Source organism: Clarias gariepinus, chromosome 18, assembly GCF_024256425.1.
Source record: "Clarias gariepinus isolate MV-2021 ecotype Netherlands chromosome 18, CGAR_prim_01v2, whole genome shotgun sequence".
Lineage (NCBI taxonomy): Eukaryota > Metazoa > Chordata > Actinopteri > Siluriformes > Clariidae > Clarias > Clarias gariepinus.
Window position 1 is genome coordinate 7,130,386 of NC_071117.1, and position 22,047 is coordinate 7,152,432.

General features: G+C 37.8%; 1 protein-coding gene across 1 annotated transcript in view; it reads right to left on the bottom strand.

Annotated features, from left to right (window-relative positions):
- The window catches only part of LOC128506545 (complement C3-like), a 29,416-nt gene extending 17,060 nt beyond the window's left edge, over window positions 1-12,356 (bottom strand). Inside the window, exons 1-23 of the mRNA XM_053477041.1 lie at window positions 12,269-12,356; window positions 10,993-11,188; window positions 10,591-10,759; window positions 10,404-10,480; window positions 10,123-10,211; window positions 9,890-9,972; window positions 9,666-9,753; window positions 8,350-8,455; window positions 6,452-6,572; window positions 6,253-6,368; window positions 5,327-5,473; window positions 4,822-5,019; window positions 4,431-4,622; window positions 3,479-3,640; window positions 3,198-3,327; window positions 2,969-3,040; window positions 2,685-2,873; window positions 2,461-2,584; window positions 2,258-2,349; window positions 1,993-2,132; window positions 869-1,075; window positions 671-734; window positions 464-550 (exon numbers count right to left, since the gene is read on the bottom strand). Of these exons, the coding sequence (XP_053333016.1) occupies window positions 464-550; window positions 671-734; window positions 869-1,075; window positions 1,993-2,132; window positions 2,258-2,349; window positions 2,461-2,584; window positions 2,685-2,873; window positions 2,969-3,040; window positions 3,198-3,327; window positions 3,479-3,640; window positions 4,431-4,622; window positions 4,822-5,019; window positions 5,327-5,473; window positions 6,253-6,368; window positions 6,452-6,572; window positions 8,350-8,455; window positions 9,666-9,753; window positions 9,890-9,972; window positions 10,123-10,211; window positions 10,404-10,480; window positions 10,591-10,759; window positions 10,993-11,188; window positions 12,269-12,339 (2,920 nt within the window). The 5' untranslated portion in view covers window positions 12,340-12,356. The remainder of the gene's footprint in view (window positions 1-463; window positions 551-670; window positions 735-868; window positions 1,076-1,992; window positions 2,133-2,257; window positions 2,350-2,460; window positions 2,585-2,684; window positions 2,874-2,968; window positions 3,041-3,197; window positions 3,328-3,478; window positions 3,641-4,430; window positions 4,623-4,821; window positions 5,020-5,326; window positions 5,474-6,252; window positions 6,369-6,451; window positions 6,573-8,349; window positions 8,456-9,665; window positions 9,754-9,889; window positions 9,973-10,122; window positions 10,212-10,403; window positions 10,481-10,590; window positions 10,760-10,992; window positions 11,189-12,268) is intronic.
- Between the last annotated feature and the right edge of the window lie 9,691 nt (window positions 12,357-22,047).

A 22,047-nucleotide genomic window follows, 5' to 3' on the forward strand; every position in this document is an offset into this window, starting at 1 on the left:
TTGAGAATGGCTGTAGGGATTCTCTATTTTCATTATGTAAATTTTTAACGCTCTTGACAAATTTGTAGTTTTATTTGTTTACTTATTTATTTTACACAATAAATCAATAAGAATGTGATTTTTTTCTCTTCTTAAAAACTACTGTGAATAATAATAATAATAATAATAATAATAATAATAATAATAATAATTCGGACAATCTGAAATACTATCTGAAAGTTGTGAAATTCCTGGGATAAATGATACTGCAGAATCTAAACAGTTACTGACAAGCTCAGGAACAAATTTGTTTACTGCTTTTCACTGATAAAAATATTCCACTTTATAACAGCATTTATCCAACTTCTTAACATTCATCCCACTTTATAAGAGCATTTGTGATTGGGATGATAATCACAAAAGCACTTTGCATCACATAATCTGTATTGGTTTAAGTTATGTTTCTTCATTTTTTTTTCCTTACCAGACACAGTGATGTATGTGCTTGCAGGACTGTTTGGAACCTGCCCATTTGGTATATCACTCTTTAAATGTAGAACTTGAACGCCACCTTTCAACAGAAACAGAAACTTATTAAGACACCTCAAAATGGAACCATGTGCAGGGGTAATAAAAAGAGAAGAAATAAAATGTTTTCTGTTAATTAGGCATAGAACACTTTAAATCTCACCAGGTGAGCGAGATGGATTTAGTTCCAGATTGTGTTCTGGGAGTTCAGTTAGTACACCTTCAGACTGAGTGAACAAAAAAGGAAACGTTTCGCCTTACATTGATGCACATTCATTTTTCAGCTTGCTTTTTATTAAAGGTTTTTGCTAATCCTATCTGGAAATCTGACTGATCTACAGTATAATCTGCTGATACTCACCACCACCTTCAGGGTTCTCCTCACTCCATCATGAAATGTTGCACTCGCAGCCTGCACCTCTATCTGATGGTTCCCTATTTCCATGGGAATAATAACATATGGGATGGCTCTGGTGGACTTGGCATCAATATTAACTATGGTACGGTATTTCTTCTTTTTGCTGGCTGCACTGCAAACATGCTCTGTCTCAAAGAATTCCACATGCACCTGATGGGCACAGGAAGTCAGACAGATGCCTTCAGTGCCAAAAAAGTAGGAATTCTGTTAACTTGTTAGAAAGCAAGTTTAGTGTGAGATATACAGTGGACTAAGTGGCTGAACTAATTTAATTCATACAGCTTCTGCAACCATTTTATCGTTTAATGTCAATCCATCATAGTAGATTATGGACATACCCATGCACACTTGGGGAAAATTTATTATATCTAGTCAACTGACTTGGCATGTGGGTAACCAGTGAGTCTGCACGAACTTAAATTGGATAATAAGCACAAAACTCCAAACAGACAATAACTCTAGCTCGGAATTTAATTTCAAACCTCAGAGCTCTCAGTAAACAAAAAAACTACATGCTGCATGAGTCTGCTCTAATAATCTAACCCATATTTTTGTAATATGGATATTCCTTCAGGCTTCCTGAAGGACTTCTTTGGCTCTCATTATTAGCAAGTTTTTAGGTCTCATTTTGAGTCTGGTCCCTGGACTTGACCAGTTTCAGAGGACTGTTTTTTCCTTTGCTTTGGCCATACACAGTGACCTATATATCATTTGATAATTGATGATCAGGTCGATGGTTACTATACTGCTGATGCTGAATGCTGAGTGGTGGGAACAAACAAGGATGACTGTGAGGTTGCTGCCGAGATTGTTACATAAACAACCAATTTTTGCAACAATTGTATGTTAAGGCACTTTGCAGCCCGTCACAGTAAAAAAAAATCCCATTAACTTTTTCATGATATTTTAATTCTTTAAGATGCAGTACATATATATATATATATATATATATATATATATATATATATATATATATATATATATGAAGATAAAACAAATAATAATAATAATAAATAAATAATAATAATAATAATAATAATAATAATAATAATAATAATAATAGGTACCCTCTGTTTCCTATTGAAGAAGTTATGCAGAATAGCTTTGATTTCTAGTTGTTCATTGCGTACTGCTGAGTAAGGTAACTTAAGATCCACAAAGAAGTCTTTTGCCACTGTTATTTCATAGGGATCAGATACACAGATGCCTACAGGGAAGGATACATGTCTTAATATTTGCCTTTATGTTCCTCTGTGTACAATTTTTAGACATCATTCATGTTAACATCAGTAGATATTACATTTTAGGTGGTTAAAAAAGAATGACACTGACCATGGGTCTTGGATAGACTGATGGCTAGGATCTGCCAGGTAGTAATCGAGTCTTTCAGATATGTTTTGTTCAAGGTGAGGCTTGTTGATTTACTGCAACAAAAGACAAGGTATAAAGAAATAATAAATTAATTAATAAAAAAATATATAATATTATATATATATGTGTATATATATTAAGAAGTTAAAGTTTATCGCATTTACCATGGTAGGTTTCCTTCACAGGCTGGCAGGTTTATGTCATCCCACAACCAGCTTTCAGGGAACTGTGTCCGGGTGTCAATTTTATTATAGCTTATATAGTCATCATCATCATCATCATCATCACCTGCACAAAAGTACATTTGTAAATCATGCACTGGATAAGTGACAGTGACATTCACTTATTAAAAACTAAAGTATTTAATCTTAACCAAAGATGCACTTACTGCGAGCCAGATGCAATTCTTTTTGCTTGTCCTTTCGTTTTTGGCTCTCATTACAACAGTCCAGGAAGGCCTTGACACAGTCTTCACCATCCAAAATATATGAGGCTCTCCGTTCACATGTGTAGCCCAATCTGTTCTGTTTCAGTCCATCCGCACAGCATTGCTTCTGTTCACCAGAATATTTACCAACTATAGAAAAAATTTTGAAATAACGATCAGCAAAGTGTCCCATTATTGAACAATAATTTTTTAAACATTTACATTTTTAAATAATATTTTCTTACACAGCTTTTCCGTGATCTGGACGAGAGTCTCAGCTCTTCGTTTTCGCTTCGGTGGAGCAGGACACTCAGGAGCTATTAAAAATGGGAAATCCTAAAACTAATCCAGTAGATTTTTTTTCTTTCTAATTATGCAAGTAAATGCTTTATCACATTACTGACTACTGATTATTTACTTGTTACACCACTGCAAAGTGTTTGATTCTCTTGCTAAAAAACACACAAGTTTTACCTGTTCTTTCAGTGGTGCCTCCTGCTTTATCAGACTGAAACAGTAGACCTGCATCATAAAAAACACCCATGCCATCTTTACCACTGCCAGCTGTACAGCCAGTGTCATGCTTCTCAATAACATCCCAGATCTATTGGTGGGGAAAAAAAAGGATTTTAGTGTAAATATATAGTCTATTTTATTTTGCATAATTAGAATCAGGAGACATTGTTTTGTACATCGTTGTGCCTTTACCCATATTCTTAGAAAACCAAACATAAAATAAAAAATAAAAAACTCACCTTGGTCTGTGTAAGTCTGTTCTTGTTGAGGACAAAGACAGCCTTATCCACTGCTACCAGACCAACCTTGGCTTTTGGATCTCCAGTAACTATGAGATGAAACTCATCACCAGGCGCAAATATTTTTTTCCATTTTAAAGATTCCTTTACTTCCAATTTTAGCTACAATATATATGATGATAAGGGGGAAAAAGGAGACAAACATTATATCAGCAGTGGACATAAACGTGTTAGCTGGGCAATGTTAAAGTTTCAGCATGTTTTTTGGTGCAATGTTTCAATTGTCCGAAAACTGACAAGAGTAGAATGTGATGGCCAGCAATACAATGCAATGGCTGGCAAAAATTGTGGAATCACCACACAAACGAATTACATACAAATTCTGTGTATTTTATTTGGTGTTGTTTAATAGCTGAACATTAAGCTTTCTGATGAACCATTGATTGATTGATTAATTAATTTTTACCATATGTAAATTTCTACTTTAAACAAATTGCATGTACAGGTATACTACGGTACTTGGATATCAAGACCTTACTTGTTTAAAAAGTTTACATTCATGTAAAACTTTTGCTCGTCTTGCAAAACGCTTGCAGTTACTGTCAATCCAAGGTTCTACTGTATGTGTATTTAGTGATACATTTTGGGGATTCCAAATGGGAGCAGCCAAAAGAAACAGAACAGACTTTTGCCATTATTTTTTTGTTCTAAACACTAAATTTTTTTTGTCAAAAACCTATATAAAAAAATAAATCCATACATTTTCCACAACACTAAGAGATTTTGTTTACATCTACAGTATTGAATTTGATGTATGTTTCATAAGAAAGGAATGTTCAGCTATTAAACAAAATTTGTTGTGTCATGCAATTTTTCTAGATTCTGCCTAATACAAAACATTGTTGATGTAGTAATTATATAATTCATTTATTTTTTTATTTATTTTGCCTACCGTTCCCATGCATGTGTCCTTCACGTCAACCCAGACTGAGTCTGACACAACCTCTGAGGATCCTACATGGTAATACGCCACCACTCGAAATGAGGGAACCAGTTCCTTGGTGACGGGCAGAGACAGGCTCACCAGAGACTGCCCTTGTCTTTTAAACCTCTGTCCTTTCACAATCTGTCCTTTACTAAGGATCTGATATAAAGAGAAGCCCTGAGCTTTATTAATAAATTCCCAAATAATTTCTTTAATTACTAAAGTTCAAAGTAAGGCTATTTAGGGTTATGTACAATATATGCTTAGAATTATTATTGTTAATGTAATACACAAACCAGTAGGACTACCTCAAAATATCACCACAATATTTAAACCAATGTGTATCTAAGATACCCACCAGATAAGTGAAATCTTGATTTTGGGCACTACTTTTGAAGTTTAGATTGATGTTCATCAGATCACCGATTGCCAGTTCTGCAGCATATACACTTATATGTAAGTAATTGGTGGAGCCTCCTTTGGTGGTGTAAGCCTGGGCTGTCATCTGGTTCACAGCTTGTCTTTCAGGTAAAATGCCTGGAGCTGTGGTTTTTGCCTGTTTACATAACAACCATTTTAAATTTGTTTAAAATTTCTGGGGTCATTCAATGCTTTTAAAAAATCAATTCAACCCGCAGAAAGAAAAACAAAAGATAAATAGCACTATGGTAAGGTAAACATGTACAGTATTAATCAGTTTTTTCAGGGTACAGTCTAAGGAAACTGTAAATAATTTAGCTACTGAAAAAGATGGTTTACCAGCACAACCAGGATGAGCTTTAGCATTGTATTAATAGAATTTAATTTAAGTTAATAACAATTATGAAAAAGGTCCTTAAACCTTCTTTTCTTATATGACTTACAGTGATTTGTAGTGATTTGACTCCTGCCTGAGTGTTCACTATGACCTTGACCATGCCGTTGCTCTTGGTTCGACCCTTCACATCACCAGGTGTGACCACCACGTCCACATTTTCAGCAGGAGACTGGTCCGGATTGGTTACATAAACCTTTACAAATCCAGATCACGCATACAGGGTATAATGAAATTGTTCTTGATGAGACATAAAATAACAATATAAATATTTTAATCTGCATATCAAGCAAAAGTATAGCATTTTTGATCATGCATATTTAACAAATTTAATATGAGCAGCACACCAGTAGTATTATTTTTTTAATGGTTTTCATTTATTTCGGCAACTTATTATGGTTTTATTTTATTTTATTTTTCAGATTGAAATTGGATGACATGATAAAGACATACATTTCTAACAGAACATGGTGAAATTGCTTTGGATAAAAGTTATACCTTCCCTTGCCAAGAATAAAGTTGCACTCTAAAATTTCGTTTGATCTTTTTTAGCTTTTGTTAATTTATATTTGATAATGACATCACTTTATGCAACATCATATTTTCATCCAGTGTTTCCACAGTTTTTTAACCAGATATTGAAATGATGACAGGAGAGTTAAACAACTCTGTAAAGTCTTCTACAGCACACGCAAAAGACTTTTAATGGTGGCCACTTTAAATAAGAATAAACTAATGTATCATGCTCATAGAACCACTATTTCACAATTTCATTTCATTTCCACACAAATTTGCTGAGCCTAGAACCAGCAACTGAAGAAACCCCACATCATAACACTGCCTCCAGAGGATTGTGCAGTGGCCAACAGGCATGATGAGACCTTCACTTTATGCACTTATCTTCTGACCCAGACTCACCCGCTATTATACATGGAGTGTATTATACATGTTGTGTGAAAAGACAATAAACCATACCATGACATCAAAAGACATTCCAGGGTGGAAGAATTTTGGGGTCCTCTTGAAGTCAATGGTGTAGGGTGATTTCACAATTTGAATGCCCCCCTTCTCTGCTTTAACCATTTCACTACCTGAAACAGTGTTAATAATACATGGCAGCTTGAGGTAGTGTAGATTTAAACATACCCCCTACATGCACGGACCCACATGTTACCTGTTTCAGTTAAAACGCTGACAGAAATGTACAAAGAGCTTCCGATCAGATCCTGAATATTAGGGAAAGTGTGTTGGATCATCTGTCTAGTCAGAGTCGCACTCCCTTCTCCATTTGTGATCTATATGGAACATAAATTACTACACATGAGCAGAAGTACTAGTTATTTACAATTGGTGTTGAAATGTTGAAATCTTGAATTTGCAAACATGTTTATCAAAAATAAAATCCTGTGAAGGTTTACTAGCAGGATTTAATTTATTTTGTTTGTGTGTGTCATATATAACACTTACAGGAGAAAAGCAGTGTGTGTGTCACAGGTCTACTTTATGCATTCATTTTGTTTAAAATAGAACCAAGTAAACTCAACATCATTTTTTATGGGCAAAATAAAAAACAAATCTGAAAATGCAAAATACTAATTCTGGCTAACTGGGATAAAACATAAGCCTATTGATATCTCAGGGAAAGCTTAATTGGGAACTACAATGATGTAGCTGTTGCAGAGAAACCATAAGTAAACCCTGTTGACATGTTTTTTTTCTCTATGATTCTGTGTTTATAGACCAATCTTGACCATTTATTTACTTATTAATTCATAATCTGAGATTTTTGGATGTACTTCTTTCCTTTTCCACATACCATACCATCAAGGTTAATTTGCTGTCTTGTGTCCCTGATTTGATTTAGGTGTGTTTTGGTTATTTTTAAATACACAAATGTTATTTGTGAAGATGCAAAGTAAATTAGTCGAAAGTCTTTTTAAAATATGTCAATTCAGCAATATAATTTTCCTTTTTTTTTGCTACAGCTAAATCACGTGAGGGAACGTCTGCCTAAAGCCTTAACAGCACAAACCTTATTCAGCACTTTAAAACAACAAACTGTGAATAATTAGAGTATTATCCACCTAGTGGGCAACGGCAGGTGGCAAGCATCAAAAAGCTTAAGTCCTACGCTGCAGAGAGTAAAATAGTTAAGAAGATTACCACCAAAATAATAATGCAAAGAGAAATAAAGAGCCGTTCCCAGCACTAGCCCAGGCAGCCCAGCCTACCGCTCCATGCAGACTGCCTCTTAAAAATGCAGACATTTTGAGAATGATAAAGAAATGCCTACCCTTGCTGCTTACTAATAAGTAGCTATGATTGTCTCACCAAATACACACTCACATTCTGCACATTATAATGAGTGAGTAGGGCAGGAAATGTACATTTTTCATAAGCATTTTGCAGTGTGTGAGATCCCCTTGATTCTACTTAAGATAAGAAAGTTTTTGCTTTTTAGTTGAGCATAGGCTATTCAGTTTCTTATCTACTTGAAATAATAAATGAATGCAACATGTTGCATATTTTGCCTTACAATAAATGAAGGTTTTAAATTTATAATACTTTCTCAGATCATAATTGTATTTGTTCACTGATACTGTTTTTAGAATATTTAAATAAACAAACTAACTAATAAATAAATGAATAAATAAATAAATAAATAGAACATATTAAATGACAGATCCTAATAACCCACACTTACAGTAGCATCGATGAAGACTAATTCTGATTTCTGTGATCAGGGATCAGTGATCGGCCACAAAGACCCTGATTAGAGCATCCTTAATACTAAAGAAAGATCTGCATATGAATCATGTCTTGCATCAATACATGACAAAAAAACGTGTTGGTGGAGTTGACATTTAATTAAAAAATGTTTTAATACTTGGTTGGATTTAAAATATAAATAAAAAAATTATTAATAAATAAACACATAAGCAAATAAATAAATAAATCCAAATTTTGTCCATGTGAATGATAGTATTTAAATAATACACATAAATAAATGAAATTACTGTTATTTCCTTACTGATATTCTAATGTGAATCATCGAAAGTCAGAAAAACTTACTGGTTCTCTTTTCAAAGAGGCGGGGAGAGTGGTCTTACTGTCGTCCTTCTTCTTAATGCCAAAAACCACAAACGCAACACCATCCAATTTTTTTCCGAACAGGTATCTTCATATAATTAAAAATGTAAGATCATGAGACACAGTTAAAAATGTATGTACTGTATATAAACAAATAGCATTATTACTTATTCTTAATAAACTGTATAAATTTTTTTCTTAATGAACACATCAGGGAAATGTATGCCACACTGCTGCTGAATCCATTTAATTGATGGATTAATTGATTGATTACTTAATTGACAAAAGCAAAAGCATGATTAAAAGAAGTGTATTTATTTTCTATGAGAGCAGGGCTTGTCTGAATACCTTGTCAATTCTTTAGTAATAGCTTATACCTATGGACTTAGACAGGGGATGCTTCAAGTGTTAATATAGAAATGTTAATTTTGAATGAACAGAAGAAAGCTTCCAATATAAGTCTTTAGGACAAACTAGTTTTTTTTTGTTGTGATAGCTTTTCTCACTCACACAATCTCTCTGGGTGTTATTATAACATTAACAGGATTGTTTATTTCGTTTATTTCGTATTTATATGGGGGGTAGGGTATTTCCATATTTAGCTCCAAAGCTTTAGAAAAGCCTTCCAGACAGTGTTCGGGGCTCAGACAACGTTTCCCAGTTTAAAAGCAGACTCAAGGCACGTCTTTTTAATCTGGCATACTCGTAACTCATCCCATAACCTCATTCTCCAGTATATCTATCCTAAATGGCAACTATGCTAATTCTTTCTACTGTATCTGTTCTTTATCTTTCTACCCATCCCGAGGCATCTGAAGATACCCTGCAAGGTTTCTGAGGCATCCAGAGAAGTACCAGCTCCAGTGATCCAGACCCCATCTGCCCTCTGCACCTACTGACTCATCCCTATGCTGAACTGGACTTCATGTTAATTTAAATAACTTCTGTTATATTGAACTTTCAGCTGCATAATACACATGATGTTATATAATTTCTATCTGTTATCACCCAAATGAGGATGGGTACCGTGATTGAGTCTGGTTCCTCTCAAGGTTTCTTCCTATTCCCATCTTAGGGAGTTTTTCCTTGCCACTGTCGCCGTCACCCTTGGCTTGCTCATTGAAGACATTTCATTTATTCATTTATTTATTTCATTATTATCTAGACACATTTTTCTCACACATACACACTTCCAAAACATTTTATTTGAATTGAATATGAAATGTTCTCACTACAACTGGATTTGCTAAATTATTTTTATTGCTAGTAATTTATTTCCCTTGACATATTCTGCTTACTTGGCAGTTATTTCCACTTGAAGGTCCTGATCATCCACAAAGAAGAATGATTTGGATGGTTTTAATGTTACCTCAAAGCTTGGGAGTACTGTCAAGTAAACAAACAAACAAACAAACAAACAAACAAAATAATAAATTAATAAATAAATAAAATAAATTATATAACAAACATGTAGAAGTAACAAATATAGTATATTACTGTATAGTCTAATTCTAAACTGTACCATATTCTTTAACTTCAAATTCAGCAGTGAAATTCTTCTGTGGGGTGTTTTTATACTGCGTTGCTACAGACCATATTCCAGGTCTGGAGAGAGAGAGAGAGAAAGAAAGAGATTTTAATTTCAGTTAGTAGTCTGTCCAAGTATTAACATATGCATTTAGTGCACGGATAGGCCTGTCTGTAATTATATTTTACTGACACTTCATATTGGAAGTATTAATGCAGTGAACTCACTTGGCAATTTCAGGGATGCTGTATAATGCTGTTATGGTTCCTTGCTTAGGGAATAGTGTTTCCCTGCTAATTGTGATTCCTTGAGGATTCTTGAAAGCAAAAAAGGTCACAGAGCTTCAAAAGTAACATTGACTTTCTTCATCTTTTTTATATTTCTCAGTAAATAGATAATGTATGGATAGGTTGACCAGATACAGGAATTTAACTCATGAATAAATCACAGAAACAGTCACAAACTGTCCAATGTAAGAAATCCTAGCTGAGTTGTTTAAGTTACTTACTATGATTTCCACATAGATTCCACTGCTTTGTTCAACAGGCTCCAGATCAGGAGTCAGTGAGAAAATTCTGTAACGAACTACGACAGAAATTATTAATTTGCTTTATGTATGCATTAAATTAATTAATATTAAATAGACCAACCACACTGAACATCATTCCTGAATATATCAGTCCAGACTGCTTTACCTGTTGTACCAGGTGTGTAGATGCTCTTGTCTGTCTGAACAAATATGTAGCCAGACTGGAAGAAGACCAGGGTCACTTTCTCAAGCAGGGCAGAGGGAAACTGAGCCTGCAGGTACACATACTGCTTCTCTAAAGGATCATCACTAAAGAAGTCCTTATTGTCAGGAATCTGAACCACAACAAAACAAAGGCAGTTTAATAGAAATATGACTTACAAAAAATAAATAATAATAATAATAAGAATAGATATATATTGTAAACTACTCCACACAATGTGTAATTTAAATTTCAGTAATTATTGTTAAACTGAAGCATAGCTTAAGATTTGTTTATTTATTTATTTAACAGTGATTAAATTCACAAATACTATCAAAGTATGAATATAATTTGCCAAGAACCCACTTTTATGTCTGCCACAGCCTGATAGTTGTTATCAGCAGTGAGGACCACAGACACAGAGGCCAGTTCTATATTTTTATGTGGATGGTTCTTCACACTGATCTTGACATTGAGGTTACTTCCAGTATAATCCTGAGCCTCCACAAACACTTTCTCATTGGTCCCAATACGCAGCAGGTTTGGGGCCACCAAGACATTCCTGGTAAAACAAAATGAAGAATTGAATTAAATGTATCATTGGGGTTATTTCATAATTGGGTCCTACAGAAACTCCCTAACGAATGTGCACGCAAAGTAACTGTAAAATATATATATATTTTTTTGTTTGTCATTAAGTCATGTAAAACCTCCATGATCTGACTCCTGATTGTTGCACTAAATAACACTACATCCTTTCTACAGGAGTTTGTGAGTTTATTACAATGATGACACAGTCATCTGAGACAGAACACCAAAACTGATGTGGGAGGAGCCTAATATTTTATAATGTATAATCTTTTGCCTGGTCATCACAGCAACACAAGTTTAGTGCTTTCTCCAAGTGTGTGACGGAGCCGTAGAATTTCACCCCTTCCCATTCTGTAGCTGTTGTATTAAAGGGGTGGAGAGTTATGATAACTGGTGGGTGGGAATTAACAGAGAATTATACTGGGAAGATTTTCTGTAGTTGCACCAGTTACTCCACATAAATGTAGGCCTGGTATATATATATTCATTATTTTTTGTTGCTTGTCATTGTTTAGGTGTTGCTTTTTTTTTTTTTTACCAGCAGGCGCTTTGTTATATATCTGCTGGTAATTATTATTATTATTATTATTATGATTATTATTATGATTATTATTATTAATAATATTATTATTGTTATTATTATTATTATTATTAATATCATTATTATTATTATTATTATTATTATTAATAATAATAATAATAATAATAATAATAATAATAATATATGGTAACTATTATTAATAATTATATTAATAATTATAATGTAATAACAATATACTTCTTAATAGTTTAATTTAAACATAGTTACTGTAAAAAAACATTTCTATATTTTGCAAATATTTTAATAAAAAAAAAATCACTTTATTTTTAAATCTGTATTATTATATTTTTGTCAACAAAAAAGAACAACATTTGTATGTTAAGAGGCCTGTTCATATAGTGTTTAATGAATTTGTTGAAGTGTTTGTTAATTTCTAGCTAAGGCGTGATTAAAACATGATAACAACAGTGCAGCGTGTGTGTGTGTGTGTGTGTGTGTGTGTGTACTCACAGTGGGTCACACAAGGTGATCAGGGGAAAAGAGAGAAGCGCAGCTGTCAGCCACACCACGTCCACATACATCCTGCCTGCTGATCCTGGCTCAGTCTGAGGAAGTGTGTGTTAACAAGCAGTATTTCAGTTTTTATATACTTCAGCCTCATGCACACCCCTCTAGAGAGACCAACTAAAGAAAGCCTCTTCAACTCCTCCTACTCAGGCAAAGCGAGGGTTTGTGTTTTAATTAGTTCTCTAAACTGTTTGTAAATGTAGCATTTTCTTTCAATTTAATCTTTTCTGTTTATATTTTAATAACATTACATATTACAGATTATACTTTATTTGCTTTTAGTTTTAATTGTCCCATATTGTGCTTTCCTTACATATATGTCATTTAAATAATAATAAAATAATACATAAATTTTCATACATATATTTCTATATAGTTCCCAAATCAGACATTTTTTTTTAAGTTTTTTTTTTTTTTTATGAGCACACTCCTTGAGTAAACAATCATTAAAATAAAATTTTCTTCATTCAGTCCCTTCAAAATAATTATTTATTTATTTATTTTTCTTTACAATAACATTAGAATAAAAATTATTGATAGGAATTGCAGCTTCGTTTCTTATTGTTTAGCTGATCAAAACCTACAGTCTATGCCCAAACATGTACGTCTCATTTGTTAATATTTTAGAGATGAATGTACCAACCTATTCCAGGATTTTCCTGCCCCGAAGCATGTGAAGGGTTAATCAAGCAAAAGTTACCGTAAATCAGCTGGATTGCAGGCATCTTGTTGTGTCAATTGAACCTTTGATCACTTTGAACTCCCCACTTTGACTCTGGTATTGATTGAATGGGGTTCAGCTCTTTATACATGTTAATATCTATTAAAATTAAAATCTAACTGCTGAATACATTCCTCCGTCCACAAATGCCGTCATTTATTCTGTAACCGCCAAACTCCAGACTCGACACCTTTCTCCTGATCTCCACTGATTTCAACCACACATCGCTGACCAAGACTATTTCCACTTTCATTCAATATGTGGATTGCCACACTAGGGGGATAGGACACTAGACCTGCTGTATGCTAATATTAAAGGTGCTTACAAATAATTTGGCATGTATAACTTGTCAACCAATGAGGTGCACCTGGAGGTTATAAATAGGCATGAACCGGAAACACCCTCAGATAATTTTTACTTCAGGATCCATGTTGTGTGTTTGCGTGTGTGCAAGCATTTTTTAACAGAAAGCGAAAATAGAAAGTGTCGTACTACTCACCAGAAAGATGGCAGAGCTAGACACGAGTCCGTCCCTCTGTGTAGAAGAATATCTCGCTGAGGGCGATCTTCGCGTTTTCTGTTTGAGTGTTTGGGGGAGGAGCACGCTATCTCGGGCTTCAGGGAGCAGGTAAGTATTGCGATTTTCTTCCTCTTAAAGTCCCGCGCGCTCGGGTTCGCCGTCTTAAAGTGAAAAAGCGACCCACAGCGCATTTCTGGCGTGCAATCTGGCGGAGGCGCACAAGACAGTATTTTCCTTTTCTCTCGCTCTCTCGCCGGATCATGAGTCTTTTACCTTCCACTTTTCCAGTGCGCTTTGGCGCTTCTTGTGAAGGGGGGAAAGAACTTTCTCTCTCGCTTCCGTGGAGATGGAAACTATCACTCCAGAGCGCTCCTCGAGTGATGAGCCGGTGTGTTAGTTGGTGTTAGAGGTGGTAACGCGCGGTCCAACGCGTACACCTCGATTCGCGGTAAAAATAAATAAATTAAATAAATCCCCCAAACGCTCAAGGTCAGCCGACAGGTGCCTGTCGGGTGGCCGGAGGAGGAGAGGCCTCAATGATGGCCCCTCCCCTCCTGGCGACCTCCATGAGTTAACTCTTTCATGGAATAAGCCGTATTTATCCTGTGTTTTTGTGCTATTGACATTTGATTTGTTCCAATGTCATAGATGAAAGCGCGGTCCTTTTGATGATGTCCCAGATCAGAGAGACGTTCATGGGCTATCTCTCTTCTGGAAGCTCATCCTCTTGGGAAAAATCCACACTCCCCACCAAGCATGTAGACTAACATCTTCGTTGGTGGGAGAAGATTTTTCAGGCAGCGGGTCAGCCTGGTGCAGCCCTGCACACAATGGCTTTGCAGGCATACCAGACTGACCTACTGAGAGCTGCACCTTTTAGAGAGGCCGGCAGCAGGGAACCTACTGCCAGCTATGTCTCTTTAGGTACGAAGCAATGAAGAGGACCAGCATCCTTAGGAGGCCGTGGTTTAATCACCGCCACCACTGGTGTTTCGGAGAGCAGCAGTCTCCAGTGAATCATTAGGTGTTTGGTCCCTTCCTTTTATGTTCAGGATGCCGAACACCTAACACACCCATCTAGCCAAGGTGTTAAAGTTTGTGCACCTTTAGAGACACAGGCAGTGGGAAACCTACTGCCAGCTATGTCTCCTTAAGCACGAAGCACTGTGGAAAACCAGTATCCTTAGGACAAAGTGTTAGGTGCTCGGGTTCCTCCTGCCGTGTTTCAGGACACCGAACACCTAACAGCCACCACCATCACCACCCCTCCGTCGGCGTCAATATGTCGCCCTAGCTCACCTCACTTCTTAGGGTGGAGCCCTAACGCCATAAAGCATTCTTCTTCCCACACAAGGTATGAGGTTGAGTGTAATGTGGAATCCGAGCGCAATGCGGGCACAGCTGTCTCCTGCGCGTGCCGAATTTATTATACTATAGCATACTCTAAAGAAGTATAAGCTAGGCGAGGTGGTAATGTCACCGCTCCCAGAGTGGTTTCAGTGGTGGCTAAGTGCCTGGGGATTTCATCCAAGGGCCAATCCCCAGAGGTAATAAGGGTTACGCGCCGGGAGCTTCGTACCCTTTTTATGTGGTTCAGACCCTCGTCCTTGACCCTGGGTCCCACTCTAGGTCCGTCCTGTCGTCGCAAGTTGTTACCGGCAGACGTTTTTCCCTTAGGTGCCGGAGTGCAGCCTTAGATGGCCGCCCAGCCCAAGGGATCTGGAGAGGTCATCTGCTCCTGCGGCAAATCAATTGTCCCGAAACGATGACTCTATTTCTGGCCTTGAAATACTACCTCCAGCAGTCAGGAGGTTAACATGTCCTAGCGTGAAAAACTACACTAGGACATGGCGAAACATGCAGACCCAGTCCACTGCTGAAACACTTCAGTGCTGGAGCTTCTGCAAAAAAGTTGACCTCAGGCTTTTGCCCTAGTACACTCAGAACATACATAGCCGCTCCTCGCCTACGTCCTGACTGATAAGGCTGGTGGAAAGCACCCCTTAGTTGCAGGCTTATTCACGGGCCTCATCAGCCTTTCTATTGTGCTTAGGCTTTGCCATTGGCTAGCTAGAGCTATTCTGCATCCTCACCCAACTATCTTCCGCAATTGTCTTCGAAGCTTCTGTTCTTCGCCGTTACAGCTACGGGGCAGTAAGACTTCATTAACTGTGTCTAGTTCATGCTCCTTAGGATTTACAGTACACCACCGCACTAGCCAGTGGCGTAAATCAGAGCAGATTTCATATGTCTTGGGGCCGCAGCTGAAGGGCAGCCGCAATTAGACAAGTCGGGTTAGAGATGCTAGTGCCTTAGCCTAGGAGGACAGCAGTAATTCTGTCCCTCGGGATCTTTTGCATTTCAGCCTAACTATCTTCCACAGTCGAAGCCTTCTGTCCTCCGCCGTTAGCTCCGGAGCAGTAAAGACTTCATTCGCTGTGTCCAGCTCATGCTCTTCAATTTACAGCCCACCTCTGCATTAAGCCAGGGCTGTAAATTAGAGCAGGGTTTCATACGTCTTGGGGCCGCGGCCGAAGGGCAGCCGCCATTAGATGAGTTGGGTTGGAGATGCTAGTGCTCTAGTCTATGAGGCGCGTGGCATACTTCGCCTCTAGTAATTAGGGCCGTTCGACCAGGAAGCTTGCCTCATCTATTGCTCCGGCAAGAGGGGCTTCCAAACATGGCATGCGGCAGGCTGCCTTTCCGCAAGACATTGGGGGTCTAGGACTCCTTGGGGGTACTGTGCGCACACGACACAACCCTGGGGGTCCAGACACTTGCAGTGCGGCGAAGTATTCTCATTCCCATAGCGCTTTCGTGCAGCATCGAGTGTAGCTTTTTAAAGGGAACATTTCGGGTTACTTTGCTGTAACCCTGTTCCCTGAAAAAGTGGGAACGAGATGCTGCGCTCCAATGCCGCACTGCATGAGTGACTGGACATCCTTCAGATAAAATTGACCTGAGGGTGTTTCCAGTTCATGCCTATTTATAACCTCCAAGCGCACCTCATCGGTTGATGTCACCTGCCTGAGGTTATACATACAAAATATTTGGCATGTTTGACACACACGTGCTTCACAATCGGTCACGAGGAATCGTTTCCCATAGCACTTTTGCGCAGCATCTCGTTCCCGCTTTTTCAGGGAACTGGGTTACAGCAAAGTAACCCGAGACGTTCTTAGTGCACCACATGGAGAGGACATTGATGGAATGACGGACTGCATCAAGGAGTATATTAACTTCTGTGTTGACACCTGTGTATGGATGAAAAAATATTCGCTGTTTCCTCAACAACAAACCCTGGGTCACCAAGGACATTAAAGCGTGTTTAAATGTAAAAAAAAAAAAAAATTTTTAAGTGCTTTCAGGTCTGGTGATAAGGAAGCAGCAAAAAAAGCTCAAAGAATGCTAACTGGTAATATCAAAGAGGGGAATGAGTCATACAGAAGAAAACTGGAACAAAGGGTTAAACAGAACAACACGAGAAAGGTGTGGAGAGGCATGAAGAGCATCACTGGCTATAAGACAAGCGGCCAGGCCATTGAGGGAAACGTGGAACGTGCAAACAACCTCAACACTTTCTTTAAAAGATTTGATGTCCCTATGTCTCACATTTTTCCCGGCTTCAGCCTCAATCCACACTTTCCTGCTCCCATGTCTTCCCTACACAGAAAACAGTCACTACTCCTGCACTCTTAGCAATCAATATCTAAGTGGATCAAGGAAAACATGGCCTGAGTAAGCTCAGCCCTACAAAAGCTGTAGGTCCGGATAGGATCAATCCTACTGTACTGAAATCTTGTGATCCCCAACTCTGTAGTGTCCTCTAGTACCTCTTTAGCCTTGAGTCTGAAGCAATTTTCCTCTGGGATTGATAAAGTTCTTTGAATCTTAAATAAAACTGATTTAATTCTAATAAATTACAAGATCACTAACATGCTGTTACCCGCAGTTAATTATTAATGATGTTAGCTGTTTGTACTTTATTTTTGTAATTGTGTGTGTGTGTGTGTCGGCATGGATGTATACGTATGCTGAACTGCTCACATAAAAATTCATGCTCTTATCTACTTCAAATAGAGAAAATTCCAACTGATAAACAAAGTTCTATTTTCATAGTTTCTTGATAGTGGGGCATGGTTCCTGTCCTTTGCATGCAGATATGAGAGTTGAGTTAACTCATTTGCAAGTTATCTAAAACAAACAAACAAACAAAAATATTGGGTTATCTTTAGTTCACACCTATGTATTGTCACTAAACATAAATTGACATAAGTGGAAAGTTGGGACTGACATCCATTCAGGTTTGACATTATGTTGTGTCTAAATACATTCTTCATAGTTTGATTTACTGTTCATGTTCAATCTCCCACTGCATTTACTGTCAGGCTAAAATATCATGATCTGCTCATAAAACACACAAATGAATAAGAGATCAGATGAGTACCATTAAGATATAAATACAAGCTTTTAGGATGAGATACATTTTGTAGTATACATTCAGTATACATTTTGAAAGTCCAAAACAGCATTATTACCACCTGCAAGCTTTTATAGATATTTGCAAGTGCAAGATCATTTGATTTTCAACCCTGACACATCCAATCATTAAACAGATGTTTAAAAGCAGTCACCAAAATATTACCAGCACTTTATGTCAGCGCTAATGACAACCCACGCTGATGTCATCAGAGCTCTGTGCGAGATTGCTTTAAACCTTTTGAAAGGGAATATCCCTGTGTCCAAACATCAGTATAAGAAACTCTAGCGACAGAAGAAACACATTAGACTGATCGCGGACAAGAAGACCCCCGTATCCAAGAAAAGAAAAAAAAAAAACAGGCAGTTTTCTTCTACCATTACTCAGCACGGCTCTACCGTTCGTAGCGCAGCTGATCGGCGGTGCCATTTCTAAATAAATGAAGAATGACCTCGCAGAAAATGTTTCTCATCTCCCCTGAACAACTAAACCATCTAAACGAGAAGGTTAAGCACGGCAAAGATATCAGAGAAAGAGCCGAAAATGAGCTGGATGAGAATGAGAAGATGAGAGAGATACTGGATCAGAAAGGGATATCGCCCGACGAAAAAATAAAAAAGTACAACGTTCTACTGCAAAGATACCTTATTCTTCAGAAACAGAAGCAAGGCGAGACTCGAGAGATCGCCCTTACTTTACCAAAAAAAGCCGAAAGCCTTGTCGAGGCTCAGAAAGAAAAAAAAGACGTTATTTTAAAAGACTTTATCGAATGCATTAACCCCCGTTTCAAAAGGAATGCCACTTATATTTAACATAAGATATCAGAGGCCTCGGGACCGGGGGAGTGGAACGAAAATGGGGAGTTTATTTTTAAGAAGCGTGTGATTAACAGTTCCCACATAGTCGATCTGATGAAACATTTAACAAGCACCCGCAAGATGTCTCTTAACAGGCGCCCCGCGGGCTGGAACGCTTTTGTACAGACACTCTCAAGCCGGAATATCCCATTATCGACCATCCCCAACAGCAACGCGCGGCGGGACATTGAATCGTTTAAAGACGGTGGCGCTGACGTCTCGACGGGTAAAAGTTACGACACTGATACCACAGCCTCTCCGCCGCATGCCGAGACACCCCCTCTATCAGTATTTGAAAAAAAGAAAAAGAAGAGGAAGATGATGCGACTCGCAAATATTTCACCTCGATGGGTTAATTTCTCATAAAATGAATGAATAAACAACAATGTTTCTGTCCGTTTAAAGTAAAATCTTTATTGATTCAAATATAAGGTATCAGGTCTTTTTTCACTCTTTCGAATATATATCAAGGTAAATAAAGAATAATAGTGGTAAAATAAAAAAGGGGTATCACACTCTTTTGACCATATATCAAGGTTTATGAAAAAAATAAATAAAAAAAACACATACACAGAGAAGAATCGTAATACAAGTTACATATTATGACACTCAAACATCTTCAGAGAGCAGCCAGTGTGATTAAATAGACCCGCTCGACGACTCCTTATACAGCTCTGATATCTGTTCATAAACTCAGACACCATCCTGTCATTTTTTATTACATCATCTCTGTAAAACGATAGCACGTCCTCGTACGCCACTCTGTACTCACTGTGCCCTATAACACAGATAATACACGCAATGTTCACCGCAGACAGCCGACACGGGGCTCTGCAATTGTCTGTTATGGTAAAAAATGTTTTTCACTCCTCTCTGATTTTTCAAAAAATCCAGGATTGTTTTTGGATAATACATAAAGTCAGGGGGGAAACCAAAAAAGTCAAAAAAGCTCGCTTACCTGTCGGCGTCCAGAGAGAGAGCGATCCAATGTTCTCCGGGCATGTGTCAAGGGTGCGTGTTAACTATGAGATAGGCCGGTCGAAGAAAGCTTTTTGATAGCATAGGTAGCTCATCAGAGGCATAAACGCCGCTGAACGAATCTCCCAGTAGATGACGAAGAAGATTTTCCAGTTGATGATTGTTCATTTTTTCCCCTCCTTCGGCGGAATTTATTTAGTAATAGTCGAGTAGGATGTTTCTTTTAGAGTTTATTTCATGAATCAAATTGTAACAGGCGTACACTAACAGCGTAGTTGTGTGAGAAAGTGGGGTGCGAAAACGTAATTCAAGCCTTAAAGAACCACTGGATACGGGAGAAACAGCCTCTGTGTCTTCGGAGGGGCTAAGATTAAAAACAAATAAAGCGTATCCCTTGTGGAAATCCTGTCTGTCGATGGCGAGTGGTAGATCTTTCAGATGTCTCCCTGTAGCTGTAAATATGTTGTAAAACTCTCTGACGGCTAAGCCGCTGTTGAATTGAGGTTGAAACGCTTTGGCGGGGATCTGTCTACCGTCTTGACACAGCGCCAGTCATTCAACGTCGTTGTGTATGAAGTTAAACGGTGAAAGGTCACATTTACCTGTGAACGCTTCGTGATTCACCATAGCCAGTACCACGTATTTGGAGGTAGCCACCAGAACCAGATTCTCGTGATTACACACGCGCAAATTTTTCAGGATAGAGTAGGTCTTCACGTTTATACGCGAAATAGGATACAAGGCATTGCCTCGTGCCAAGGCTGAAGGAATCTCCCTAGATTCCTGACTGAATCGAGCCCTCTGAACCAGGCCTTGATTGGGGCCGTTTACCACCACCACTGAATCCATGGCTCCCGCTGTGTCTTTGTAAAACAGACCTGCGCTGAATTGACTTTTCAGAGTATCCTTTGAATAATTCAGCAAGGTCTCTATCATAGCCCTGTAAGGGTGCGTTGCGCTGGCTTGAAAAATTAATCGATCGCCCAATGTATGATGAGGCTTAGCAACCTTGAAACCCTTTTTTACCAAAGGTATTATAAAACGAAACAGTCTCGGAAAAACCGACCCGACTCCTCGTCCGTACATGACCGGGGCGCCGTTAAAGCCCGGTAATCCGCCCACTTGGTTCTCGTAATAAGTTACAAAACGCCTGGGGTCCGCTCTGTAAGTTAACAAGGCCATAATGACGTTTTAACAGGTCTGAAATCGAGCGTGAGTAGCGTCTTACCGTAGGTGAAGACTACCTGTTTATTCTGATCATATTTAATCTCCACGTGTATGTTTTCAATATGATTCTTAGCCACGGGTATGTAATGGAGGGTGCCGTATGAGCGAGTGATAACATCTCCATATTTCCCCTCTATTTTAACCGCGCGTAGCAGAGGCGCGTATGCGTCACCTACGATCTGCGGAGTGATGACTTAAAAAAAAGAGTATCCTTTATTTTGTTTAAACTCATTTTATTTTTATATATAAAATGTTATACATGAAGAAAAAAGAAACAACCACGTTTGATTACTTTTAAAGCTTTCATAAGGAATACATTGGCATTTCTTTACAAAACATCATTTTTTTTTAACATCATACAAGAAAAAATCAATCAGAATAGTAATATTAGCTGTGTTTGATTACTTTCAAAACTTGCGTAAGGATTACATTACCATTTCTATACAATACAACATCATGAATTTTCCTAATGTCGTTAACTACTTCTACAGAATGATTGTTTTTTATAAAAATAACCATAATATCAACAAACAAAAGTGGACAACGTAAAGTGTAAACATATGATGCATGCCCATTTCTTTTTCACTTAAAACATCAATAATCTTACAAAAGGTAATGACTGAGGAATTCACATTCAGCTGTAATATTGCCTGCACAAGCTCGGCCCAGTTTGCAGAACCGGTTACAGATTTAATAATACACAGAATCTCTTCAAATCTCTTTACATCGTCAGGTACACACATGAAATTCGATTTAAACTTCAAAGCGTCGTCGACTCTGTTTTCGATTACTTTAATTACCAGTCTCTGCATCTCGCTGCTCACCAGATACTCGTGCGCATACGAGCTCAATTTTTGCAGGCAGTTACCCATCTTCTTCAGACCTCGTTCCCATACCAAAGTTCACAACTTTTTCCAAGCTTCGGTTCTTTGGCGTAGT